General features: G+C 39.6%; 2 protein-coding genes across 4 annotated transcripts in view; one reads left to right on the top strand and one right to left on the bottom strand.

The window, feature by feature from the left end:
* Window positions 1-11,509, top strand: part of LOC121908222 — a 37,384-nt gene extending 25,875 nt beyond the window's left edge. For all 3 annotated transcript variants that reach the window (XM_042428076.1, XM_042428075.1, XM_042428074.1), the window contains exons 58-74: window positions 1,342-1,455; window positions 1,633-1,749; window positions 1,903-2,061; window positions 2,533-2,694; window positions 5,146-5,308; window positions 5,417-5,604; window positions 5,692-5,784; window positions 5,932-6,136; window positions 6,709-6,896; window positions 7,035-7,132; window positions 8,944-9,128; window positions 9,230-9,429; window positions 9,582-9,750; window positions 9,841-9,950; window positions 10,081-10,206; window positions 10,776-10,902; window positions 11,064-11,509. In XM_042428076.1, coding sequence (XP_042284010.1) covers window positions 1,342-1,455; window positions 1,633-1,749; window positions 1,903-2,061; window positions 2,533-2,694; window positions 5,146-5,308; window positions 5,417-5,604; window positions 5,692-5,784; window positions 5,932-6,136; window positions 6,709-6,896; window positions 7,035-7,132; window positions 8,944-9,128; window positions 9,230-9,429; window positions 9,582-9,750; window positions 9,841-9,950; window positions 10,081-10,206; window positions 10,776-10,902; window positions 11,064-11,074 — 2,415 coding nt within the window. In that variant the 3' untranslated portion in view covers window positions 11,075-11,509. The remainder of the gene's footprint in view (window positions 1-1,341; window positions 1,456-1,632; window positions 1,750-1,902; window positions 2,062-2,532; window positions 2,695-5,145; window positions 5,309-5,416; window positions 5,605-5,691; window positions 5,785-5,931; window positions 6,137-6,708; window positions 6,897-7,034; window positions 7,133-8,943; window positions 9,129-9,229; window positions 9,430-9,581; window positions 9,751-9,840; window positions 9,951-10,080; window positions 10,207-10,775; window positions 10,903-11,063) is intronic.
* Window positions 11,510-11,527: 18 nt separating this feature from the next.
* On the bottom strand, window positions 11,528-15,662 carry LOC121908223 (V-type proton ATPase subunit d 1-like). Its single transcript, XM_042428077.1, has 8 exons — window positions 15,533-15,662; window positions 14,722-14,893; window positions 14,107-14,285; window positions 12,981-13,060; window positions 12,743-12,820; window positions 12,462-12,638; window positions 12,271-12,348; window positions 11,528-11,714 (listed from the first exon to the last, which is right to left on the bottom strand). The coding sequence occupies exons 1-8, from the start codon at window positions 15,660-15,662 to the stop codon at window positions 11,541-11,543; spliced, it is 1,068 nt and encodes a 355-aa protein (XP_042284011.1). The 3' UTR covers window positions 11,528-11,540.
* Between the last annotated feature and the right edge of the window lie 237 nt (window positions 15,663-15,899).

The following is a 15,899-nucleotide window of genomic DNA, read 5'->3' as shown; positions in this document are numbered from 1 at the left end:
CCCCAAATCTATTAGTTCAGGTGGAGCATCCCTCTGTCTCAGATTTTCATATTAAAAACATTTAATGCATGAATTATTAAATCAGTTTCCCAATATCATCCAATACGTTTTAGTTTTTTATGCCTCCGCACCAGCAACAGCTGTGGCCAGCGCAGAGACATAAAATGCCTCCTCATCCAGCTAGAATTTCTTTAAATTTGGCACAAAGATCCACTTGGACTCAAAAATGAACTGATTAGATTTTGGCAGTCAAAGGTCATTGTAACCTCACAAAACACGTTTTTGGCCATAAATCAAGAATTCACACACTAATTATGACAAAGTTTCACATAAATGTCTAATAGAATAAAATTATGAGGTGATGATATTTTATATCCAAAAGGTCAAAGGTGAGCTTCACTGTGACATCATAATGTTCTACAAAAACACTTGCTGGTCATTATTCAACACGATAACTCAGAAACAGAAGGGCAGATTGTGACCATATTTCACATTTGGTCAGATACTGAATTGGTGACACTAATCTTGGGTCTTCACCTTGAAACTGTGGTGATTGTTTAGAACTTCTGAAGATGTGTGTGAAGAGTGTTTTAGTATTTGTAGCTTCTTTGCAGCAACATCCATATCTGAAGCATCGTCTACTGTCATGGCTACAACTTTGTGTTCTATCAGAATCAGCTTTATTAGCCAAACAAAAAAAAATAAAAAATGTGTGTAAAAAAAATACACTTAATACCTGTTATTAGATTCCTTCAAAGTCCACACTACAAATGTTATATAAGTCTGGACAGACATGGATGTAAACTGCAACTTGGTTAGTTGGAGGCATACAAACACAAGGTGGTACTTTTAGTTTCAGTATTTATTATTTTCAACATGAATCTGTCCACTCCAATAGACGCCATACAACAATGGTTTGCTACACATATTTTTGTTTGCATTAAATTAAACTACATTATTGTCTAAGAACAAAAATACATATTACATAAATATTTTACTAAACATAATTCTTACATCTTATTTAGCTTCATTTGGAATAAAAAATATTCCCAAAGTGCTGCGTGCATTGCCACATCCCTCCACCATTTTCAGTTTTTGATGAAATATATCAACAATGAACAACAACAATGACAGAATAATACTCATTCTCAAATAGGTCACATTTACACAAATTCACCCCATGGTGAATTTGGTGGTTTTGATATTGCATAAAACTTGTAGCAGCAATAGTAGTGTTGGTTTTGCAGTTGCAGCAAGTGTGTAGATTATTTTGAGAATATGATTACATGATTTTGTTTTTAAGTGTATGTATTTTTGGTTTTTTTACTTTTGTGCACTCAGACCCATCTGTCATGGGAGAGCGCAGTGCCTGTCAACGTCTCCCTCAGCCTGAACAAGCAGTGGCAGATCAACTCTAGCAGGGGGCAGGCGTGTGCTCTGTTCTCAACCCAGCAGGTAGTGCAGCTGCACCATCTGCAAATCTCAAGGATGTTTACATTTTTGTGGGATCAGTCTTTATTGAGTGCCCAATTATGTATTACTTGCTGTGTATACATATATATATATATATGTGTATATATGTGTGTGTGTGTGTGTGTGTGTGTGTGTGTGTGTGTGTGTGTGTGTGTGTAGATGGCAGTGTCTTCTGTTAAAGGTTGTGTGTCAGTGGGCCAGGAGGGAAACTCATATTCACAAAACGCAGAGCTAAGATGGGACAACAGGAGTGTCAAGCAAGGCATGAAGTACCAGGTACATACAACATTAGTGTGTTGTTTTTCATTGAGTTTCTGCGTATTAAACTCTCTCTTCATGTGGTAGCAGATGGCTGGAGTTTTAAAAAATCTCGGTTTGTGTTTGCTTGTGTGTGTGTGTGTGTGTGTGTGTGTGTGTTGTTGCTTGCAGAAGGGTCCACGGGGAATGCACAGCCTCCAAGTTAATGTCGGGCTGGACAAAGTGTCTCCTGCACCCTGTCCTTCACACACACTCCTGGCCAAGGTCCAAACCAACCTCAGGGATCGCTTTGAGCACACAGTGCTGCTGGGCCTCTGCCCACCACAGCCTGTGAGTCCACGCCTCTCTGTCCTTTTTTTGTTTTTTTTCTTCTTTAACTTGTCACACTCACCAGTTTGCTGATTTATTTCTTAACTGGTAATTCGTACACCCATAAATGTGTCACTATACATGAGTGATGCTGTGTCTGTCTGTTGGTTGCACTGCATGCTGGCGTAGTCTCTAGCTTTATGTGCCTGTGGGGAGTACTCAGCGTGACTCAGAGAATAAAATGTAACAGCATCTGGTCATATTTGTTATACCTAATCAGTAGTCCGCCTTAGTCTGAGAGGCTTCAAGTTAAACTATCTACCAGTGTTAGAAAAAAATCAGAAAATTACCGATCTAGTTACTGTTATAAACACATTTTAATTACATGTAACACACAGAGGATTCAGACATTTCTTTTTTAACTTGATAAGAGTTTGAATAAATTTCTTCTGTATGTTAAAAAACCATCACTTTCCCTGATGATCTGTTCAGACTCTGTCGTGGTCAGGATCCCACAGATTGAACTCAGGAGACGAGCTGTTTTACACACAGTCTCGCCTGTCGGTGACAGGACGGCCCCATCAGTGCAGCCTCACCCTCGCCCTGACCAACTCCTCTACCACTCAGGGCACCAACATGTCTCTCTTCTCTGAGGTAAACAACAAGAAAGATCCCTTGGTGTTCATTCAACAATAATATGTCTTAGTTAAGTTGATTGTCAAATGTTTAAAAGAAAACCTCTTAGTGAATTCAGTGAAACAGGGAACATGTCAACAGATTGTCAGTGATGACGTACATTTAATGGTTTAATTTAGTTATGTATAAGTCATGTCCCTTTTTTATATTATTGGATACAGATTTTCTTTTTCTACCAGTAATGGAATTACTGGTAGCACTTTATTGTTGTACATTGGATTAACTGCCATCTCTGTTTGTGTGCTCTTTTTTTTTGGAGAATATTTTTAAATTATTTTTTAAACATAAATAGACATGGGACAAAGAAAAAAAGGACTTATCAAAGTAAACAAATACAATACAGCCTGAACCATATCATATTATCCCCTTAACCTCACCTACACCCACCCATCCCCAGACTCCTCCAGGCAAAACATTACAAAATACTCGTAACAAACAGTAAGAGTTCATAACACATTAACATTTCATACTAAGAATTCATATCAGAGAGTAATCAACTATCATAGAAACACAAGACAAGAAAAGAAAGACAAAGGAAAAGAAGACAAAAAACAAAACAAAGCAAAACAAAACAAACAAACAAACAAAAAAACTCAAAACATGTACATATATATAACCATGTACATATGTGCATACACACATGCTTCTCTAACTGAAAATACAATATTGCTCCCAGAATGATGCATTTCTGCAAGCGTAACTCTTCCCTTCTAAGAAACTGTACTAAGGGATCCCATATTTCCTTAAATGCCTCCTGTTTGTTTGGCTGTATATATGTAATTTTTTTCTAATGCCATTTCAAATGTATTACTTATCTCTATTGGATCAAACATAATATTCCCTTTACTATCTTCAATACAGTGAATAGCACTATCTTGTTGCTGCTGTTTAATACACCAAGCTAGAAGTTTTCCATGTATTTCCTTTCATTCTATAAATAAGTAATTTCTGTTGTATCTCTGCGCTGTCTCCTAAATTTTGATATCATTTTTGTTCAACAAGATTTATTTTAGAGTCTAAGGTTGCGATGTCCCTATTGATTTCCCTAGAATTTGTACTAACGTAGCTCATGATCTGTCCTCTAATAACTGCTTTAAAGGCCTCACATCTAGTAGTTGTGGAGGTTTCAGTAGTATTCATTAGAAAAAACAAGTCTATTTGTTTCCCAAGAAATTCTATGAATGAGAGCTCCAGGAGTCACTTTAACTGAAATCGCCATTTTGGAGGGTCACAAATTAATTTAGAGTCTATGTAAGTCAAGGAAATACAGGCATGATCTGATATAATAATACTATTGTACTGGCAATTTTCTATTTTAGATATTAGCTGGGCAGAGATTAAGAAATAATCAATACACAAGTACGTATGATATCTATTTGAATAACAATAATTAAAATAATAATAAATAATAGGTTAATTAAAGTCTAATACCCTCCATAAATCTATTAAATGGAGTTCATCCATAAACTGAATAATTGTCTTTCTTTTGTTAATATGTGAATGATCAACTTGTGTTGAACGATCTTTAGCTGGGTATAAAGTACAACTGAGGTCGCCTGCAATAATATTCTGTCCAGAAAGACTGGAAACTATAAGGAATAACTTGGCATAAAATCCAGGATCATCATTATTTGGGCCATAAACATTTATCAGATTCAGTTTATCATCTTTAATTGTGCCTTGAACTACCAAAAATCTACCTCCTGGGTCTTTGATTACATTCTAGATCTGAAACAGTTATGAATAAGTATAATGACCCCTCTTGACGGGGAGGAAAATGATAAGAAAAAACCTGTCCTGGCCATCTCTTACTAATTAGAGACATCTCCTGTTTTAATCTGTTCATGATCTGTTTGATCTTAGTTAATTTCCTCAGACCTCTACAGTTCCATGAAAGAAGGGAAACTTTACTCGACTTTATAATTAATCAACCAAACTTAAGGACCTTGTCCTTGAGAGAGACATTTTATAATTTTGAGAGAAGCATATTACAAAATTAAATCCAAAATATATAACCCTTAACAAAACCCATTAAGTCCCTTAATATATCCATTCCCCTCAGACAATATACCCCCCCCCTCCAATCGCACAACTTACGCAACAGCAGATACACCCCTGAGCGGTTCTCACTCTTGGAATTAGTCTCGTAACTCTTGCTGGCTAGAAAAGGTTATCCCAATTACCCTTTAACTGAGATGTCTCTTAAACCTCATATGATAAAGAACCCCTCGCAGGAAAATTAATAAAAGAAAAGAAAGAAAAAAAGAAGGACAAAAAAGTATATAAGCTGTAAAAAATATTTATTGGCACTCCTTAATCTCCATAGTTAGGGTCTAGGGAATTCTTTTGCATCAGTGAGGGTCCTCATAAATATATAAGTACAAACATGTGTATGTATACACTCAACAGTCTAGGATGGGTAATTGGAGTGTGGAGGTGGGTGGCAGTGCCCTGTCTTGGCCCCAGGGATCTGGTCTCCAGGTGCAGGCCAGACTGGACCGCAGAGAAAAGATTTGGCTGAATGGCACAGTGGAGGGAAGATGTCTTCAGACCACGGCAGGCTACAAGAACGGTAAATACAGAATCATCTCTGGAAACGCTCACAAAAGTACCCCAAAATATTAAAACTAAGATTAAACAAGAATAAAAAGACATTTTTTACGCATCTGTTTATGTACAGGCTCAGGCCTGAACGAGGATGTTACTGTGTTGGCATGTTTGGGAACAAATCACGGTTTAAAGCTGGATGTGCAGAAAAGAGACGGCAGCAACAAACCTGAAACTTTGGGCAGCGTGTCTGTGGGAACAGCCAATCACAGGCTGATGCTGAGAGCAAGTGGCTGTTTGGAGAGTCTTACTGCGGTGGAGGTATCACCAACAGCAAAAAAGTATAGCCATATTTCAACTACCATACAGTATGAAGCCTTGAAGAACTGTATGTTGTTGTTTTCACAGGCACGTGTTCACTATTTAAGCTCCCAGATACGGAGGAAGCTGTTGGAAAGAATCAAGACAATACAGAATCTCCTCACTGAATTCAGACGACAGGTAACCACATCACACACACACTAGGATACTCAGTGTAAACAGATGCTGCAGTGGTTTAGACTTAGCCGCAAATTTAGGGCTCTAATCTGGGTTTCATTATGCAGTTTGTAACGAGCTGACAGCTTCTCTTCTCCGCATTCCTTCCAGTCCAGAGACAGTGCGTTGCTCCAGGAGCTGAGCGCTGTGCCTCTTCATGTTTCCCAGCGAGCGGAGGCTCTCTTGGGGCAGAGAGACAGAGGTTTGTCGGCTCTGTGGCAGAACAGCCCCCTTCGTCGCATCTGGACCGACAGCCTGCCTCGCTTTCTCGGGCTGCTGGCGCACACCTCGCTGCTGGGACAACAGGAGCTGAGGAGTGAGTCTAGAGAGATGACGCTAACCAGTGATGTCAGCCAAATGACAGCTCACAGTTTGTGTTATTGAAAAAAAAAACCAAAGGAGTATCTTTTGTTGCTCTCATATCTGGTCAACACCACCATTCCCCCTTTGATCAAATTTGGTGCTTTATCTTGTAAAAAGTCTAAATTTACATACTTATAATCTATAACAGGCACAGAATGGTGCGCTGTGGTTGTGTATAAACAGCAGATTTAGTTGCTTTAAATTTAGTAATGCCCTTTAGTTCTTGAGTCACGACCGTACAGCCGGTCCCTGCCTTTCCTCACAGGCAGAAATCTAATTTCTTTGAGAAACTCTGAATCATAAACTAATCCTCTCTTCCTTTACGTCATTATCTGAAGCATAAAAATAATCTTTTCTGTTTTCCATCATTACTTATGTTTTCTTCTTACATGATCACCAAAATTTTGTTTTGTCAGGGTACTCTGACCCCTGAGCTCCTCATCATTTTATTTCCTCAGTGATGTGAGAAAGGAAAATGTATCGCTGTTCCCTTTATTTTCAGTGCTCTCTCTGCTCCTTCCGCAGGGCCCTTGGCCACTCTGGCAGGTGTGTACCAGGATGTGAGGGGCCAGAGGCTGGACGCTCTGTGGAGGGAGGCTGTGTCGTTGTGGACTGACCGGCTGGTGGAGGTCCTGCCTACTCTGTTAGAAAACCCTCAGCTGAGGCCGCTGGCTCAGACCAGTGTGGCCACGCTCAGCGTCGCCCTGGATGTTGTGAGAAACCTGCACTCTGTCTTTTTGTTGAAGTGATTCCTAGTTTAGCTCCTTCAAAGCGTTATGTAGATATTTTTAGAGTGAGTGTGATTGTATTTGATCAGAGTTCATTAATGGTTGATGTTTTTTTGTAATTAGGCAGGCCAGCACACTTACCACTGGGTTGAAAGCAGGTTGGCAGTGGCTCTGTCAGGAGTCAGGAAACGATTGGCCTCTGTCTACAAATACTCCCCCAGGTACTGCACATGTCTGAGACCTTTATGCGGGACCCCCTAAAAACTTGGTATTTCACCCAGGGGCGGTGCCTTACGTCCTGCGTCACACAGAGTGTTACGTGCCTGATGCGCGTTCCTATCGACTTACATTGGGTCGTCTTGTCACGTTTTGGATAAACAAGGGAGACTTTCAGTTTCCAAATAATAATAATCTCAGTTTAAAAATAATAATAAACAAATTATAGAACACAAGTAGTATATTCTGTATGCATTTATGCATCAAATAAACTGATCCATATTGTATGCATGTATTATTCAGTCTAGTTTGCTCATTTTCAAGCTTTAGAAATAAAACTAGCCAAAAAACTTTGCCATTCAGTCAAACCAAAATAATTCAGGATTTTTGTTCTGCATTCTTACAAAGGTGCATGCAGGTTATCATTAGCCTACAATAAAACTAAGTACAATTTATTTTCATCATCCCCCAGGTCACAGACCAAACACACCCTACTTTCCTCACTTACCTACTTCCATTGCCAGGGGTAGGATACCTCGTCTCAGGTGGACATAGCGTAGGTTTCCACACCAAAAGGTTTCTGTTCTATCTATTTGAGGATCCTCAGCATGGAAAGATTTGGAAACTCCTCACCAAACTACATTTCAGTTGGTGCAATCACCAGAGGCAGTGCATGTTGCTCATAATTTGGATATATTAGTGTCTGTCAAAACATGTCAATAAAAGTAACTAAGGACCCTATCTTACATCCAGATGCTCAGCCCATATGGGTGTACAAGGCACAAACAAGAATTGTATCTATGTGCACAGATGTGAGACCAAATGTACAAATTATAGGAATACTTTAATAGAATATTGTGTATTATTCAGTGTAGTTTGTCTGATTAACCCCCCTCTCCCCAAGACCCCCCATATTTCACACCCTACCTGTATGAAGATTTCACTTTGTGTGTGTGAGTGTGTAAGCACATGTATATCTCTCTCTCTCATGCCGCTGCAGCATTTCACCCATCTGTGAGAGACTAAACAACAATACAATCCATTAATTTAATGAAAAAAAGTGAAGGAAAAAAGGCAGGTGGTCTGTGTGTATACATAAAGGTGAATTCACATTCTTATAGTCTTTTTCTTGGCACAGTGTTTTAGTACAGTTGGCTAACGTTAGCTCGCCAGTAAATTTCATACAGTATTGTCATGACACACACACATGACATGCTAATGTTAGCATGACTGGGTAGTGCAAATTAAAAGTAGTAACCTACATTATTTGTACAAAACTAACATAACTCACCCTCATTGTGGAAAACTCGTGAATGTGCACTCAAAGCAAGACGGTCATGGAGCTCACTGAAGCATGCACTGCTATGTCCTGCAAAACCACCTGCACCCGGGTGAAATGCCAAGTTTTTAGGGAGTCCCACCTCTCTGCACCCTTCCTTTCATAAAATCACTTAAGAGGTTAAAGAGAGGATATATTCTTCATTATGTTATAATATGACAGTCCCACCCAGTAACAACCAAGTCAGAACATGTTTTTTAGATGTCAAGGTTACATATAACTGTTGTTTGAACAGATTTTAAGTGATTTTTATCTCTTTTTGAAGCAGCTCCAAACTACATCATTGGCATGTTCCTGAAACAAAGGTTAAATGTAACCCAGACAAATTAATTTAGCACCGTGAACACTGATTTGACCTCAAGCTTCAAGGTTTTGCATTTGCTGTTAAATCGCCCAAATGTTGAGCCAGAGCAAAAAAAGATGTAAAGAAATGATTCCAATAAGATATTCTGAACCAAGTGGTCTTGGTTTTTCCAGTGAGTGTTCAGTGACTGTGTCAGTGCCGCTGCCAACACTCCCCCGGTCCAGGCTGGCCGAGGCTGGACTGGTAGAGATCCTTTTAGAAGACTGGCTCCTGAGGCCCCTGCAGACCCTCGCCTCTATCAGACCCACAGCTGAACTTTACCGCCTCAAGAGGAAGATCATGGATAGCCCCTTCATGCGTAAGAAAGACTCGCATTAAGTTTGTTAACAATAATAAAGGACAATAATTTTACATTCTGACCCTTTTTTCTGTCTTTGTTGTTCTGTTTCTCTCCATAAGACCAAGCTCTGTTGGTGGCAGATCAGTTTGTAGTGACGTTTGATGGAAACCTGTATGAGCTCCCAGCATCATGTCCACTTCTTCTCGCCCAAGACATCAGCGCGGACCCCTCATTCACACTGCTGCTCAGTTCAGACTTGCAGAACTTCCTCCTGCTGGGAATGAATAACAGCACCATCAACATTCAGCACAATGGACAGGTATTTGTGACTGCTGGTAACCCTGGTGACCCTGATTGCCTGTATGTGTGAGAAAAGCTATCACAGCAGTTTCGTTTGAATGCCTTCTTGCAAGGTATCTGAAAAATTACAAAAAGATTAAAGGAAAAAATAAATAAATCTTTGTCTCACAGGTAAAAGCCAACTGCAACACCGCTGTAATGCACACTTTTCACAGTGACAGTGGAGTGGCTGTCAGAAGAGGATCAAACGTTGTGCAGGTGTCCAATCAGAATGGAGTGTCCTTGTCATGTGACATAACGCTAGAGTTGTGCAGTTTTACTCTTGATGGATGGTTGCACGGTAAGAATCTTTATTATTGTTAGCTTCATGATCTTAAAGAATATTTTAATGTCCATGCTCCACCGAAGATACATGTTTTTCTGTACACAGGCACATCCACTGGTCTGTTGGGGTCCAATGACAATGAAGCAGGGAATGATTTTCCTTTACCTGATGGATCTCAAGCTGAAAACTTGGAGGATTTTTTCTACAGCTGGCAGGTAAGCTGGCAGTGTTTGTATACTGAGCACAGAGGAAAATCCTAAACTCTGGAGTCTATAAATGTCTACACATTCATGTCAGTGTCTGACAGTTCTCCACTGCAGTTTGACCATTTGTCTTCGTCTTCAGATGAAACCTGAGTGTATTAAACCTCCAGCTACAGCAGAGCGCCTCTCAAAAGTAGCTGTGAGCCCAGTGACCTGTGACTTCCTGTTCTCCTCTCCTGATTCTCCACTTAGCTCCTGCTTCAGGGTGGTGAGTGTAAAAGCAGAGCTGACATGCATGACCAGTTTCTTACCCAGCATGAACTTAGATTACAAGATTAATTAAGTGTAAGGTAAATCACTGAAAACAATTGTCTGGCACATTGCCCACCAGACAGCCCCCCCCACCACCACCTCCACCACAGACTCACACACACACCCTGTTGACCTCTAATGGACCTTTACATGATTAACGGCCAAGATAAAGACATTCATTAACTGGACATGTTCAAGTTCAAACATGGTACAACAGGCATGATCAACTGTACTTATTCACTCGTAGTACAGATGAAGGAATGATTATTCAGTGGAAAAATGTGCAAATATGATTTAATAGGCCTCAAAGGAAATGCTGCAAAATAAATGTGTATATTGTTATCTAAAGGAAATTGAACTAAATTTGAATTATGTCTATTAACATAAACTCAGGATTTGATGAAATAAGTATGTTCTGTCTTGTCCACTAAACGTGAAAATGTAGCTCATTTTTAGGCTGACACATGGCACTGTTTGTGATGGATTGTGAGCTGCATTTTTATAGCAGGGTGTCTGTGCCATCAGGTGGATCCTGGTCAGTTCTTGTTGGTGTGTGAGTTGAGCTCCTCCAGAGCCCCTTGCAGATTAGCATCTGCTTTTGTACATCTCTGCCAGCAGAACTACATACCACTGGAGGTCCCTGTCCAGTGCTGTAAGTTGAAGTGAAATATAACCAAGATGTGCATGATTAGATTCCCACTGTGTCCAATCAATAATACTGTGCTGTCAGGATGTGGCAGATGTTTTAAATTTATAAATCCAAAAAATTGATTTTGCATTTTTTTTTTACCCTCATTTTTCTTTTTCTTTCAGTGAAAGTATGAAGGATGGACGAGCTTGTGAAGAGCAAAGATGAGAGACTTATGACCTCTGTTAGCTGCTAAAACAGACATATTTACACTCTTATACCACTGGTTGTGCTACATTACTTATATCATTACATTTTATATTACATTTTGTACCCCACTGTATAGTTACACATGTTATTATACCTCCTGTAATGTACTATACACTGTTCTTGTGCCAATAATGTGAATAAGAACTTACTAACTATAGCATCTAGTTTATTATTAATCATAAGGCTTCTTTTTGTATTTTCTGTGATGTGTAGTACAAACACTGAAGATTATTGGTGACTGACTTTAGTGCAACCACAGTAACTTCTCCTCACAGCCGAACTTTCACCATGAAGAGATCAACAAATATTTTTATACAGTTTGATAAAGTACATTTATTAAATTGTACCATTGTATGTTAAATGTGGAACATGTTCCACTAGTTATTGTCTGATTATTTTGTTCCCTGGAAGATGGGTATGTAATTGTGTATCTTGGACTTCTGTCTCTGTGTGACACACTCAGCGATCCAGATGATGTTGCGACCTTCCTGCTCCTTCAGTTTGATGTAGGAGTAAAATACTCCAAAGTGGAACTGCTGCATGAAAGCAAGCGTGTTCAGCTTCACCTGAGAAAAGATAAGAGATGAAGAGTTGAAGCCACTCAGACAGGCAGAAAGGCAGTTAAATGAACACATATATACATTAATCACACTGAGAATATCACTTTCCTGTAGTTTCTTATTATGGGTGTACTATTTGTTGTTTCAGCTCAGCAAGTTCCCGTTGGTAAAAAAAATACTGACAGTATAAATTCTTTTTAGGTTCCCAGATTGTTACCCCTCAATCCAACTTCACATATTGTTCCCTTGTACCTACATGTATGTATTGCTATGTACTGTACTGTTACACCATTAGTACAAAAAATTAAACTGTAAATTGTGCATAATGAAGCTTTGCGTTGCAGGCTGTAATCTAAAGCATTACCCACATTCTTCACATTGTCAATTAAACCAGGACTGACACATACTGCCTGTACTTATAAAACTGAATTTTGAATCTCCTCAAGAATCAGAAGTGTGAAATGTGTTTGTTTGATCCAAATATTTTTAGAGGAATCACCTGGAGGCAACATCATTCCATGGGTTACTATGCTTTTTCTTAGGAGCATTAAAGTTATATTACCTCCTGTTCAAAGAATCTGTCCTCCAGAGTCTTAAAATCTGATCCCGGTTCAGGGTCATCAAAAATGATTTTATAGTCCTGCAGGGAGATTTAGGTTAAGGTTAAACACATGTCTGATTAAAGGTTATTGCAGTAAGAACACAGCAGCTTTCATAATGGAGCCCTTACAGTACAGATGAGGTCAGACTCACCGGGTAACAGTCGGCCACAGCTTTGACCTGTTCGTGGTCTTCTGCTTTTGTCAGCAGTAGCAGCCCTTCAGGGTAAAGTTTGCCACATGATGGATACAGCGCGCTCCTGTCTGCACCACTGAGATCTGTCCCGAAGGAGTTCACAGTGATTGTGAAGGCTCGTCTGTCTGCCTCAAACTGCAACAGATGCACATACGTGGAGTATTTACAGCAAAACCAGTCTCATACAGTATGTGAGGCTTCAGTGAAACCAGACAATATAGTGGAAATGATCACAGTACCTCCAGGAGAGGACACATTATATCCTTTGTGGCACCACCAGTGTTCTTACAGAAAGAGTGGAAAGACTCTAAATATGCCTGAAAAGAAAAAAACCCCATAAAGATCAAATCTCATTAAAAAGAGAATGTGCAGTTAACATGTTTGACAGTAGTAATCCCCAGAGCTTATATGTACACACACACATCCTCAGAAACAGACATCATGATAAATTACAGTAGTCATGACATCTTCTGTCACCTTATGCAGTTTGTTTCTCAGGATCTCAGCTTCCATCTCATCCAAGTTGGACTCAGATACAGCATCCTGGAAAAATGGAGCTATGACACAGATAACACAGTGGGCATCAGTTTGGTTATTAGTGTGCAGTTTATATCATTTTTTATCCAATAAAGCTTCCTCATCACTTCAGTATGGTAGCCTATTTCTTCAGGAAAAGAAAAATATATATAGATAACATGATAAAAGTAGTCATGGTAAGTCAAATTCTGACTTAATGTAATAATATTTAATGTTGGTCCACTACCTTCCTCAGACTGAAATATCTCAACAGCTATTGTATGAACTGCCATGACAACCATTCATAGTCTGACATTCATAGTCATTAATTCCTTAAACTGGCACCTACATTACCCACAATGCAACTCGACCTCAGGTGTGTTTTGCCAGTAGCAACTAATATGGCCTTGAGCTGCTAGACTCAAGCAGAGATGAGCTTCTCACTTCTTTCTAACACCACATCAAACAGTCTTCAGCCCCAAAGGAAATTGCTGATTTCACACAGCTTCCTCTGGAGCCACAAACGCTTTATATAACCTTTTCAACCAAATACCTGCAAAACTAATGACATTCCTGTCAGCCTCTGCTAAAATAACAGTCTCAAAGTGTGATGGTTTAACATGCTAACACGCTACACCAAGATGGTGAATATGGTAAACAGTATACCGGCTGAATATCAGCATGTTAGCATTGTCATAGTTTGCATGCTGACAATACAATTTAACTCAAAGCACTTCTGTGCCTAAATGAAGCCTCACAGAGCTGCTAGCATGGCTGTAGACTCTTAACCTTGTTTGTATTTAATGTCTAACTTTTCACCGTTTTTTTTTTCTTTTCCTGGTGAAAATGAGCTTCTGTACTCCAAAGAGATTTCAAAGGTGTTTCCTCTCCACTGTTTAGAAAAAATATATACTGTAATGTTAGATAGAGAATTCATTTCCATAGTAACCTGATTTTATTATCTCTGGTGATGTTAAAAACTTTGTAATGTATGTCTGCTCCAGCTTGTAAAGCCAAACAAACCACTGGAAGGGCATTGATAGTGTGTGTCTTTGGGAATGAGACACAGATTATTTGATGAGTCTACCTAGCGGTGTGTCAACCAGGATAGCTGAGTAGAGTTCAGTCGGTGTGCGGGCGATGCCCACTGCTGCCATTTGGTCGAAAGCTCCCAGTGGGTGACACCGCGGGAGCAGCTCTGCCACATCCCTCTGTTTCAGGGCCCCGGTGATCAGCATCACCACATTGTCGATCATGTAGCTGTAGCTATGGCAACACAGAGAACACAGTGAATGGATGTCCCTTCTGTTATATCCTTCTCATTAAGGACACATTTTCTCATAAATACGCCTTTCTTTTTAAAAACTGTGAAACTGGAAGCACATAGAGAAGGTTCAATGAAAGGAGGGTTTTCTTTGAATGTAATGGACTGTATTATAGGCTTTGTTGTGGTTTCTTTGGGGAGTTCTTTTATCTAAGGATTATCCTTTTTAGTAGCGTATTTCAATCAGTACAAGTATTGGATAAATAAAAAAAGGGGCATCCTCACAAAATGTATCTCTGTACCTAATCCATTGTTCTTTTTTTGGAGAGAAACATATTGAATGAATAGAGAACTACAGGAAGTAAGTAATGTGTGTATTTGCTCATCTTGTGCCCATAGTATTATTTATGATAAAGCAAATGTCATGTCATAGCGTACGTTATATAGTCAAGAAAGGTGGAGAGCGGCGGTAGGGCGTTGGAGCGAAGGCAGCTGAATTCAGTCACCAGGTTCTCCCTCAGCTTGCTGTCCACCAGAGACACAGTCAGGTCGTCTTCAGTCGAGGACAGCAGTTTGCCATAGTCTGTACTCTGTAGGTGCAGCTTCATGTCTGAAGAGAGGAGAGAAGAAGAGGGACCTAAAGGTTCTGCACTCAACCCACATCACATTGTAATTCTGCTCTCAAATTTTCCACACTTGCTTCCTGTTAGGTTGCCTTTACCAAAAATCAGGAAGAGGTGAATCATAGCACAGTGTTTAATTTGGCTACAGTGTTGCTATTTTCTGACCAGCTTGTTCAACATAGCAACATTAGACTGAGAAACAGTGAACAGTTTAACACACACTAAAAATATACAATTTTGGATTCTGTTTTTCAGTAAATTGTCTTGAAGACTCTCTGCAAGAACCATTTCCATACTAAGACAACCAGTGAGTGAACTTAAACATCTCATTGGTCTTCATCTTTACTGACTCGCACTTTGTGTCTTTCTCAGAAAGGAATGCCTGCTTCCTGGAGAGAAAATTCAGATTATCTCCTTGGTGAAATGGGATCCAGGTGAAGAAACTGGGTGGATAAGATGATCCCTGTTAGTACTCTTCTGCAGCTACTTATAAGACACACTCGCACACACATGTACAAACACAAGAAATACAAGTCTATAGCTGGAGGTGTAATACATTTCTGGGAAGACTTGCACAAAACTAAAATGTACCCAAGACAATGTACAGTGGGTTATATTATTCTTACCATCGAGTGTGTCACACTGGGCCAGATTGTGATAGTCAGTGCCAGTGAGAATCCCAGCCTTCATTCCTCTAACCAGACCCTCTAGATAGCCATGATCCACATTGAAACTGAGCTCCGCACACACTGCCATGATGCTAAATGGGTTGTCAACAAGGCTGGCTGCAGATAAAGTGATGTTTCCCCGGTGCAAATGTGCCTTTCTTTGTTGTTTTTTTTACAGTAACTTCTCTATTATTCTGTCTCTGACTAACATTCATGCAGTTATTTTCCCTTCCTCCTTGACACCAAAAAATTCCATAGCTGCCCTAAAAGTCTTTGCTGTCTCAGTTCCTGCTCTCAAGTCATTCGGTCTGACTATACAAGTTAA

The sequence above is a fragment of the Thunnus maccoyii genome, chromosome 12, assembly GCF_910596095.1.
Source record: "Thunnus maccoyii chromosome 12, fThuMac1.1, whole genome shotgun sequence".
NCBI classification, from domain to species: domain Eukaryota; kingdom Metazoa; phylum Chordata; class Actinopteri; order Scombriformes; family Scombridae; genus Thunnus; species Thunnus maccoyii.
The sequence above is the reverse complement of the archived record's forward strand: the minus strand, read 5'-3'. Positions and strand labels throughout refer to the sequence as shown.